The following is a 12,624-nucleotide window of genomic DNA, read 5'->3' as shown; positions in this document are numbered from 1 at the left end:
CAGCTCAAATAGTGGTTAAATGCACATGGATCTTTCCTTTGATAGAATGCTAGTTAGCGAATGGGCCCCAATCGTTATCTTCTTGTAGAAGACGAACGACGAAAAGTGTCCATGGAGGTGGTGTGGTGGAGGGTCAAGCCTCAGGGCGATGTTGGCTGGAGACGGAGGATTGGAATGGATTTCAACGGTCAGGATACTTACCATCGACTTGTTTATTACCAGATGCTTCTGCCACCGTCTATAACTAGCAAAGGATGTAGACAAAGGCAAATTTGAGAGCTTTTCAGTTTCTTGGTATTCTGATTTTTAGACGAGAAAAGCTTAAGTACGACTAAAATCTATGTTTTTCTTTTAATTTTTTTTTTGTAAATCTTAGGGTTTATATTTTATTTAATTTTTTTAATTCCAATCTCTAAAATGTTGCCTTATTGCTTCATAAAAGATGTTTAGCCTTTGTTTCAAAAAACTTTTGGAATAAAAGGTATTGTCATAACTGTTTTTTCTTCTATACAAAATTGAGATTTAAATGTTTTATATTTTTATATTTGAAAGTAAAATTTATTACAATATAAAATATTTTATTTATATTAATTATTTAAAATGTATATAAAAAGTAGATTAATTTATGTTTTATTTATCATTATATTAAATTATTTAAATATAATATATTATTATATTAATTTATTTAAATTTCATATAATTTAATTAATTGTGGTAAAACACCTATTTGGTCCCTTTCAATTTCGATATTAAGCAAATTGATCATTTTTAAAAAAGAGCAATTTAATTTTTATCAATTTTGAAAGTAAGCAACTAAGAATAATTAATCATGGTGTTAATGTTCCACGTCAATTTTGCATAACTTTGATAGGTATAATAACAAATTTAGCCTTGGATATTTATCTATTTTATCAATTTGGTATTGATTTTAAAAGCTCAATAAACATTTATACATTGTCAATTTGATTATAATTATTAAAAATTTAGGTAAAATACCTCTCTAGTCCCTCTCAATTTCAAAATTGAGAAATTTGGTCCCTTTAAAGAGATGAAGTAATTTAAGCTCTATCATTTTCAAAAGTGAGCACTAAGGACAATTAATCATGACGTTAATGTCTTACATCAATTGTACATAATTTTGATTGTTATAAATAACAAAATTATCCTTCAATGTTTACATATTTTGTCATTTTAGCTTTAATTCTAAAAAATTCAACAAATCCAGTCTTGGCATTTACATATTTACATAAATGTTGTAGAATAAATTTGTTAAATTAAGACAAAATTGACAAAATATGTAAACTTTGAAGGCTAAATTTGTTATTATATAAATTAAAATAATATACAATTGATGGAAAATATTAACATAGTCATTAATTATCTTTAGTTGCTCACTTTCTAAACTATCGAATTAAATTACTTGAATTTTTTAAAGAGATCAATTTGCTCAATTTCAAAATTTTACTAAAAATTATCTGCAAATTAGAACACACAAAATTTTAAAAATCTCTTAAAATTCAACAAAGAAAATATAAAACAATTAAACTTCAATTTTTTTTATGTATTTTTAATTTTAATTTTTTTCTCTCATCTCTTCTTGGTTTCTTCCTCAACCAAAGAAAGCGAACCCATTTCTCCCTCAAGTGTAGAAAGCAAACCAAGAGATCATGTATTCCTCAAGTTCAAAACAAAATCTTCATCGTTTTCAAAATCCCAACCCGAGATAGCTGATATTTTATTTTATTTTCTGAGTGGATGTGGTTCCTTGCTTGTTTGTGAATCAATACGATTATATTTGTATTGCGATGTTTGCAGATTTAGAATTATGTGTTTGTATTTAATGTAAACCATAAGTCCCTTGTGGGTTTTCTGGATTCTTGGCATGAACAGTGAGGTTCAAAGAATTATTTTTTTGGATTTCTATGTAGTTTTGGGGTCTTTATGTTTGCAGTAACTTTCGATTCATCTTTGAGTTTCATCCATTGCAGTAATAAATTACATATTTTATGATACTTGAAACATGATTTGATGGTTAAAAAGTCTTGTGCTATAAATTACATTAGAGTAATGAGCTTGTATAAAAGCTGAAAAAAAAAATGGATCTTTAGGATTGTCACAGTTTGACCATGAAGCTATAGATTTTGGAGTGATGAGTTCAGCTTTGTGAAATGGTAGGATGCTAATGGTGATTAATGGCGGCGTGAGTGAGGGTCGTTGAAGGTGAAGGTTAGGTGGTGATTATGAGTTTTGGGTTGAAGATGACGATTTTTCGGTGGAGTAAAGAAGAAAGAAAACTAAATTGGAATTCTAAGTTTTTAAACTTTAATACATCTTTTCGGATTTTTTAAAAAGCTAATTAGTTTTAATTTATATATTGGTTTTTTATATATTTTTAAGAATTAGAATTAAATTGACAAGTGTGTAAATATTAAGAGATAAATTTGTTGAGTTTCTTAGAATTAGGACTAAATTAACATAATAGATAAATAATACGGACTAAATTTATTATTATATCAATCAAAGTTATGCAAAATGATGAAAAACACTACCATTAATGCCGCTTTAAGTTATCATTAGTTTTTTTTGGTACATTTAGGTTATCATTAGCTGTTAGCCTTAAAATTGATAGGGATTAAATTGCTTCTTTTAGTGGGATCAATTTGTTTAATATCAAATTTGAGAGGGATTGGAGAGATATTTTTACCATTAGTTTTTTACTTTCTATTATGTTTACAATTGACATTTTAACTTAAAATCATAATTTTTGGTAGCAATGAAGAAGACTAAAAGTTAATAAATCCCATTTTCACAACACTTTTTATTACACTTTTGAAAAACACTTTTCAATTGCAATAACAATGAAGAACAAACCTTTATTTTAAGGGTAAACTACAAAAATACTCAATTTTGTTTACTGTAGATTACATTTTAGTCACTTATATTTGAAAGGTTATATTTTACTCACTTACGTTATCGTTTTGTTATGAAGTGGTCACTCTACAGTTAAGCACCGTTACCACCTTGACGGTGGTCCTACGTGGTAGTCCAAATGGATTTTAAATGCCAACTTGGATGTCCTATATGATAGTTCAAATTAAATTTATTTAATTAAAAATCTATTTTCATCTTAGCAACCGGACATTCAATTGAAGATGCTTGGAGGAAGAAGATGATGGTGGTTATCCTATTGTCTAAGACCAATGGGTTCCTAGAAAGAGGTGGCTCTTCCACAAACTGAGTTGGACAAAAATATGGGAGTTGTGGGGCCAAACAGAACAACCAAGCATATACGAGTGAAGAGAAGAGGGAGATCTTTCTAACGTCTACCACCGTGGCCGGAGAAACAATCAGAGTTGGTAGTTGCAACTCTCTTCAAGAGAGCAAAGCAAGTAAATCTCTACCTTGAAGTAGGCTCTTCCAAGTCCATATATATGTCGCCTGATTTCTTGACTTGTAAGAAATTAGAATAGAAGTTCAAATTTTTTGTGAAAACAAGATGAAGGAAGAAGGAAAATACATTTCTACAGTTGGGAAAGACCATGTCAACCTATATTTGCTAGTGGTCTATGTATAATGAGGGAATAGATTGTATGGAATTATAATTTCGCGCCATTTCTATCCTTTTTCAATAGAAGAATGAAAAATTAAAATTTTCTTCCTGATTTTTAACATTTTTAGTTGGATTTAATTTTTTCAGAAGAAAAAAACTGAAAATTAAGTGGAAAACTCTGATTTGTCATTCTCCTATTGAAAAAGAATAAAGAAGACGTGAAATCACAATTTCATATAATCTTTTCTCAAAAACCCGTATATTACAATTAAGCCCAAATAAAATCAACCCCTGTATATAATTTATCTTATCATGTTATGTTAAAAATAATATTTACATAAGATTTTATTAAAAATTTTAAATTATTAAGTAAGCTTTTTCGCATTCATCCGTACTTATTTGATATTGGCGGGTAGTATAAAGCAGAAAGTCAAATTGCGGGCAATGTAATGTTCCCTCTCAATCAACTCAATGGCTTTTTCGTAAAAATAAAATAACGGTCACTATCTGCCATCTAAACGTCGTCGTTCTTTTGGGCTTCTCCTCTTCCTCCTCTTCCCATGCACGCAGTCTTTTTCATAATCTCTCAGAAAAGTCCAGCGGTGAAACGCCACCGTTCCCGCCGGTACAACAGTTTTTTTTTCTTTTAGTTACAAATGCAGCCTATATTTTGCTCTAAATTGTTAAAAATAAAAGAATTTTTTTACCTAATTTAGCTATATTATTCATTTTAATCCTTTCAATCTTAATCAATTTTCAGTTAATTTTTTTTCTATCAGTTTTGCATTTTCCATTTCTCTGATTTCTTTTTCCTTTCTTCGTTTCTTTTGGCTTTGTTTTTCAGCAAGAAGAGAAGATTAATTCTTCTTTTTAGAAGAAAAATGAAGCGAAAAGTTGAAGAAGATGAGAAGAATGAGAAAATCGTTCGCAACCTCATGAAGCTTCCAAGCAATCGCCGTTGTATCAACTGCAATAGCCAGGTAATTTCTTTTTAACAATAATTTTTCTCTTTTTGGTTGATTAATTTTTTTTTTATAATTTCTTTCATTTTTTTACGTTGCATTTGGAAATTTGAACTTGAAAATAGTGTATGCAATTGCAACATTTATGTTTAATTTTTAAATTCACAGATTTGTTAGACACTAGCTATAGATGATTTTGAATTTGAACTTTTCAAATATATAATCAAATTGTATTTTAACTAATTTATACATAAAAAATTATCAAGTAAAATTTTAAATCCATGTTTCGAAACGTAGTATTAGAAAAATGAAAAAAATCCACCGAAGGTTTTATTTGTTAAAATCTGCGCATTTGGCGTTGGAAATTTTTCCTCATCTCGGTTGCATGTTTCTTATTGTATGTATGTATGTATGTATGTATGTATGTATGTATGTATGTATGTATGTATGTGCAATGGCTAATTAGCATGCGGAATGTAACATTTGAGCAGGGACCTCAATATGTCTGCACAAATTTTTCGACTTTTGTTTGCGCAACGTGTAGTGGAATACAGTTAAGTATTTCCCGTAATTTCAAATCTCTGCTTTTTCTTCTTCTTCTTCCTTGACAATTTGGTTTATGGCTCTTTTTAATTGTTATGTAGTCGTGAGTTTTCGCATCGGGTTAAATCAGTATCAATGGCCACATTTACTGCAGAAGATGTTGCAGCCCTTCGTGAATGTGGGAACGAGGTAATTAATCATCAATTGCCAAACAGGCAAACACAGTTGATCATCTTCTGAAATATTTGCATGTTAATTTCTTTGATACACCTAGAAACATGAAACATGACATGAAGGTCTAATACATGAATTGGCGGATGGCTGTTGTTTCTTTAATTTATTTCAATCTTTGTCTTCCAGCATGCAAAGGAAGTATATTTTAGACAATGGGATTCGCAACATCAATCTCTTCCTGATAACCGGTAAAATTTATCCTGTTTATGTTTCAACGTAGTGCTGAAACTCTGGAAGGTGATGACAGTGTTAACTCATATGCTTAGTATCAGTAATGTTGAGGGGCTCAGGAAATTCATTAAGCATGTGTATGTGGATAGAAGATATTGTGGTGAGAAGGGTACTGTTGATAGGCCTTCGATTCCTAAGAGGGTAAGCTAATTACTTGAGATTAACATGGCATGTGAGAAATGTTCATTTGTGTTGAAAGTGTAGTGATTCAATCAACTTGAAGATGCATTCAGCTTCTGAATTTTTTTTTCTTTTGACATATTGCACAGGTTGAAAGGGAAGATTCTTTTACTTATCGTAATGGTGTTCATAGAATGCTTTCTTCGGATATCTTTGAACAACGCAGCCCTGAAAGATCTATGAATAAGAGTAATGTTGACGGGCCTTTAACTCCTAAGAGGGTAAGCTAATTACTTTAACATGATCTGCAAGAAATGTTTATTTGTGTTGAAAGGGTAGTGAATTAGTGATTCAATCTACTTGAAGATGCATTCATCTTCTGAACTGGTTTTCTGACATATTGCATAGATGGACAGGGAAGATTCTTTTACTCCTCGCAGTGGCCTTCACAGAATACTTTCTTCAGAAATCTTTGAACAACGCAGCGTTGAGAGATCTGGATTTTCTGGAAGAAGTGATGAAAGAGATTCAGGAAGCAGTTATGGGGAAAGAAGAAATAATGGAAATGGTAAAGAATCTGAAAAACATGGTGGTCACGGTGGCCTTCACAGAATGCTTTCTTCTGAAATCTTTGAACAACGCAGTGTTGAGAAATCTGGATTTAGTGGAAGCAGTGATGAAAGAGATTCAGGAAATGGTTATGGTGAAAGGAGAAATATTGGAAATGTTAAAAAATCTCAAAAACACAGTGATCGCAGTGGCCTTCATAAAATGCTTTCTTCAGATATCTATGAACAACGCAGCACTGAGAGATCTGGATTTAGTGGAGCAAGTGATGAAAGGGATTCAGGAAACAATTATGGGGAAAGAAGAAATAATGGAAATGGTAAAGAATCTCAAAAGCATGTTGATCGCAAGAGAATTTCTACATACTTCGAGGTGGTGGATGATAGATTTCGTGACGATATATCTGAAACTACAGAGACATACAATATGCAGAGAAAGCTCTCAAATCAGCAAATTGCACTAGATTCATCCAGGCCACGGGAGGTTCATTCTCTTGGGGATATATTAGATAGAATCCCAACTCTGCGACTAAGAGAAGCTCTTAAAGAAGATGGTGGTAGGCCTTCTGATAGTCCTAGTTCTATGCAAGTAAGTCTCTCTTAAACCATGTACTTGGCTTGTACATTATGCTTAACAGTTGGGGTAGAAGTTATAAGTTGTTCTTCTGTTATTATACTTTTCATTTTAAACTTCATGACATTTTAAATGCCCTGATGCAATTTCTTTTGGTTTTAGTGTTTACCTAGTATTTTCTAAGTTAGTATCATGATTTTCTGTAAGTGTGCTATGAATTTAGTCTTTTGAGTTCTTCATCTTGTTATTTTCAACTATAGGTTGTATAAATGGATGAATCCTCATGGTTTGCGTTGTGATATGTGTTAGAAATGGTTTATTAGCATCTTTCTATAATTTTCTGGAATGTCTTATTCCAATAAAAATGTTCATTGCAGAGGACCGAATCTACTACAAAGCCAAGACACACTGATGAACATTCTACTAAACCTAGAAACCTGGATTCTATGGGAAATGAAAAACACACATTAGGAAGCGCAGATAGTATCAGTTCTGACCCTGAGCCAGCTTCAAAACAATCACCAAAACCCAGTAGTCAGTCTATTTCAAAACCAGCAAGTTCATCATCTTCTAAAAATCCTTCGACCATTTGCTGTCCTACTCCGAGAAATCAATCAAAGGCTGCTTCAAATGCAAAAAACCTGGACTCTGTTGTTCCTGCAGCTAAACCTATGGACGTTCAATCAAAGGAACCGACTACGGGTAAGTTGCCTAGGACTCCTAGCAGTAGTGGTGTATCTCCTGCTACAAACCTAAGCAATACATCGACTTCATCCCCTACTTCCACTTTTCTCAGTCCAAGAGCTTCCACAGTGAGTGCCTTATCATCATTGACTATTAGCAAAGGTGGTACCTCTAGCGGCACTAATCAGACGAAACAAGATAAAGACATCCCACATCCTCAGTGCTCTGTATTTCCAGATACTGCCCTTCAATCTACTTCCTCTATGCCCTCAAGCAGTCTAACCGTGCAATCATCTCAATTTGTCCCACAGCATATTCCTCAGGCCAGCTCTGGAGTTGCAACTGAGTCTCTTCCTTCAGCGCATCAGTTGGGTGGGAAAAAGGAATTGCAAGCGGTAAATTAAAGTTTTATCTGTTCATTTACATTTGAAATCATTCCATGCATAATAAAGGACAGAAATGATGTTAATGCGTTTCGTTCTTATTCTTGAATTTTTCTGTGTTATCTATTTGCAGGATCAGGGGACTGGTCCTTCACTCATGCCAGATTCTGGTCCTTTAGAGCAGAAATCTAGTGGAAGAAAAGAAATTCCTCAGGTAAACTGAAGTTCCTTTCTTGTACATTTACATCTATTCAGAAAAATAAAGAAGAGAAGACCTGTATTCTTTTATCAGTATCTAATTAGTATTCTGAATGTTCTCCAGCACCTTTTTGTAGCAACCCATTCATCAGCTCCTGCACAATCCCCGGGGTGGCAAGCACTTCATGCCCATGTCACGGGGCCTGGCTTGCAGTATTCACTGGCGCCTGTACAATCCCCTGGGTGGCAAGCAGTTCGAGCCCATGTCATGGGGCAAGGCTTGCAGTATTCACCAGCTCCAGTACAATCCCCTGGGTGGCAAGTACTTCAAGCCCATGTCATGGGTTATGCAGTGGTAATTCTTCTCAGAATAAGATACTCTTTTCATAATGAGTTTCTAATCCTAATCTGTGTTTTCTTATACAGAAAGCGCCAACAGTGTGTCAACCAGCAAATCAAGCAAACACATTTGATCTTAAGAATGCGAACGGGACACATCTTCAATCCTCAATGGTACACATCTAAATTCCTCTTTAGTTGTTCTAATGATCATCTAACTTGTGACTAGAGCCTAGAGGTTTTCATTCACTGAGACTGTTGTTTACTTATTCAAGTTTTCACAGAATAGCTATATTATTATTTTTGTCCATTTTCAAAAAGCTATTTCTGGTTGTATTTGTATTGTTTATGGAACTTATTTATTGTTTCTTACAATCTTAATCACTTAGTTGTGCACCCTGTCAAAAAGTTCTTGTCTTTAATTTTATGATGAATTGGGCCTGCTGTTTTCTATGTTGGTGTCCCTCAAAATTTTTTATGTACGCATATTTAACATATATCTGAACATGGGTATAAAGATATAATCCTCCAAATATATAGAAAAACTTAGAAAAATAGAAAATACCCATGTCGGACATATATTTAACAATACCTAAATCCGAGTAACATAGTGTGTCTTTCATACATAATTAATTTGCTGAATTGTGACGCTAGGAGGCTCAAGCCTGCTAAAGAAATTTTGCTAGTTAATGAGCATAAATTACAAGAGGGAGATTCATATTGGCGTTTAAAGTGGCTGCTAGGTAGCTTAAACATCTGGTAGGGAACGATGTTAGAGACTATTTTTGCGGTTTCGATTCTTTCTGCCTCTAATATTTTTTGCAATTGACCACGATAGAATCTGTTATGTCCAAAATCAATAAATGCAATGCAACTAAAAGCATGTGCCTTTTTTTGCTGGAGATACCATCAATGATCTAAGAAAAGGTCATTGTGCGGTTGAATGTATTCACCATGCTAATTTGAGTTGTATGTTACAGTCACCTTCCGTGGCTTCTTGGCATGGATCTCGACCCATTGATTCCCCTTCTGTTCAATGGTTGCCACAGCAGTCATCACCTTACGGGACAGTACTTTTCCAATCATTATCAAGCCCTTCAGGAATGTCTTCAAGTAAGTTTCCAATCTTCTTTATATCTTTCTTATCATTCTGGTAGACCAGACAATTTTATATCCATATCATGCCGAGTCTTTTGTTGTGCGCTTAAAATATTTTATATTTATGTAAATTTTGATGCGTTAATAATTCATATTATTGAACTTTTTAAATATTCGTATATTCATATTATGTTGATATTATTTTATGTCATGTGATGTTTTAGTTATTAATCCAATTTCGTTTAAGTGTACTGTTTTTAATATACTTAAATGATCCTCAGGTTCATATATAGGGCAACAATTACCTAACAACCCGCAACCTGCAAGGTAACTTCATTTTTCATCCTTAATAATGAGCTGTAATTTCTTTTGTTGGGTTCCCTTTGATTGTGACATGGCAACGCTGAAACTGAATGAACTATAACAGTGATTGGTTACATTATTTATTAATGTAGAGAAAATTTATAAAATTAGCATGTAAAAGAACATTTGGATGAAATTGCTTTGTTCCCAGTAGTACTTTTCTCTATACTACTCGATTGGATTATCATTTCAAACAAAAAGAGTAAGATTGTATGAAAATGGATAAATTAATCCTTATATGTTAGATTGTTAAAAATTTTATGAATTTCTACTGTTTAAAATTGGTATGGTTGGTGGAATAACTAGACAAATTACATATAGCGTGCCACATACACCTCATGCTCATCGCCAACTAGGCTAATTTTTAACAGTAAAAATAAATAGAATTTTTAATAAAAAGGATAAATTTACTTTTTAATCTAACGTATATGAATTAATTTATCTATTTTTTGAGTAAAAAAGAAAGAATGCAATTTAACTTTTAGGGGTCTCTATAGTACTTCTACCAATAATTACATAAACCAAACTTACGGCCTGGGACTAAGACTTAGTCTAAACTACGTTTGAGCAAGAAAATTAAAAGGAAAAAAAAGATTGTTCAATTTTAGTTCGGGCTATAAATACTTTTAAAAGTACATGAGATGAGAAATTTTAAACTCAAAATTATTCTAAGTGATTATATAAACCAACTATCTTAAACATTTTGGATTTGGAAAAAAATAGCTGAATCTAATTTCAATTAAAAACCCTAGCATTTTGGAAGGTGGTGTTGCTCGTGACTAGTGATACATTTCGATCCCAGTACATCCATAAGATTTATTTGATGGAAATTTTAATGAAAATTTTGGTGCGAAATTTCAGCCCATTAAACACCAATCAGCACCCTGGTGGCGAATTCTCCACCCCTGCAATCTACAGGTCATCTTCTTCTTTTGGAGGGAATCCCTTTGCATAATATTATATATATGAGTATATGCTTAATACGATCAAAGCTTTTAACTACAAATCTGGCTCATGTATATCTAAGCTATAGCACAAAGGGTATTAAAATTGGTCATGCGAATATGAATATGAAGTCCCGCTTGCGGCGGTACGGCGCCGTTTAGGGAAGTTAGTACTGTGAGAGAAGCTTCTCAAACTCTAGGTTCTTATCATGAATATTGTACATCATATTATTAGTAATTTATATGAATTATATATGTTTTGGTGGAGTGTGTTTATAAAGAAGTGTGTAAATTATTTTTATTTTTTAGTAAATAATAAATATTAGAGAGATGATGTAGTAAGTTTTAGATATTGCTTGTAGATTAAATTTATTAATTATTTGGTTTAAATGTGTTAAAAGCTTTCGAAACTATAAAAAAATTAAAATCTATGTTTTCATTTAGTTAGGTACTTAAAGTTGTTAAAATATATAAAAATGTCTTTTGATTATTAATTTTAATTATTCATCATTAAAATTAATTATTTTATTAAATGATCTCTACCATATGTCACAGTAAAAAAAAACCCTTATAAAACTGTTATGTTGATTGAAGCGGTCAGCAATTTTTATTATTATTATAAATTATACTTATTCATTCCAATTTTAAACGAACAACAATTTAGTATCAATATTAATTAATTAATTATTTCAAAAGGATTCTATTATTTCAATTATTTTATTTAACGTGTAAATTGTAAAAATTGAAACGTCATATTTTATTGATAGGAATAAAACTAAGTACACAAGTCAGCTGTAAACCATTAAACCAGCTAGATATGAAGCATCGTTACGGAGAAAACTCCTTCGTACCAGTACACGGACACGCCACCGACACATTTGGATACTTACCAGATACACCTCAAAGTAGGGGTAGGGGTGTGTAAAATTCGGGTAAAACCGAAAAAATTTCGGTTAACTGACCGAATTTGGTTAATCGGTCGGTTAATAGAATTTTTTCGGTCGGAGGTCGGTTAATTATTTTTTAATTTTTTGGTTAACGGTTAATTCAGTTCGAAACCGGTCGGTTAACTTAATTTTTCGGTTTAACCGAAAAAATTAATAAATAAAATTATAATATATAAATAGACCCACTATTCACCTAAACCCAATCTAAACCCAAGTATTCAACCCAACCTAATTACCCAACCCAACCCAATCATAAAAATTACAAATAATTTAATAAATAAAAATAAAATTCTAAAACTAAAGTCTAAAAGTCTAAAAGTAATTTAATTATGTAGTGATTTAATTCGGTTAATTCGGGTAATCCGGTTAATTTGGTTAATTCGGTTAATTCGGGTAATTCAGTTAATTTTTAATTAAAAATAAAAAATATATAATTTTCGGTTAATTCGGTTAACCGACCGAATTAACCGAAAAAATTTCGGTTCGGTTAACGGTTAAAAATTTTGAAAGGTCGGTTAATTCGATTAATGTTATTTTGGGTCGGTTAACCGAATGGACACCCCTACCTCAAAGCGTGTCAAAAAAGGGACACAGCTGGATTTTTTTTTGGCCTAAATCAGAAATGAAAAAAAACTATATACAAGGAGAACTTTAGAGCTGTTGGAAGTTCGAAAAATAGAAGACGCTACCCGATATTCACCATTCCACGGTCACAAATACATGGAGACGAGCGACTAAGCCACATGCAATCCGTCGTCGACGCTGTTTGCACCTGGCCGGGAGCTTCTTCGATCCACAATACACAGAATCACCTCTGGCAAAGCCCTTAATCGTGAGTAAATGAGCAGGCTGATTGCATTTTTCGTAAATATGACGAACTTTACATGC

The 12,624-nt window shown here is 32.4% G+C and overlaps 1 protein-coding gene across 1 annotated transcript; it reads left to right on the top strand.

Annotated features, from left to right (window-relative positions):
* The first annotated feature begins 4,400 nt into the window (after window positions 1–4,400).
* LOC105799093 (uncharacterized) lies at window positions 4,401–9,881 on the top strand. Its single transcript, XM_012629453.2, has 12 exons — window positions 4,401–4,530; window positions 5,004–5,065; window positions 5,157–5,244; window positions 5,416–5,477; window positions 5,562–5,661; window positions 6,049–6,795; window positions 7,158–7,859; window positions 7,981–8,061; window positions 8,170–8,400; window positions 8,472–8,558; window positions 9,365–9,497; window positions 9,764–9,881. Exons 1-12 carry the CDS (start codon window positions 4,432–4,434, stop codon window positions 9,811–9,813), a joined length of 2,442 nt encoding a protein of 813 aa, XP_012484907.2. The 5' UTR covers window positions 4,401–4,431; the 3' UTR covers window positions 9,814–9,881.
* Window positions 9,882–12,624: the final 2,743 nt, after the last annotated feature.

The sequence above is a fragment of the Gossypium raimondii genome, chromosome 9 (genome assembly GCF_025698545.1).
Source record: "Gossypium raimondii isolate GPD5lz chromosome 9, ASM2569854v1, whole genome shotgun sequence".
Lineage (NCBI taxonomy): Eukaryota > Viridiplantae > Streptophyta > Magnoliopsida > Malvales > Malvaceae > Gossypium > Gossypium raimondii.
Note: the sequence above shows the minus strand (reverse complement) of the source record. Positions and strands in the feature narration are given on the sequence as shown.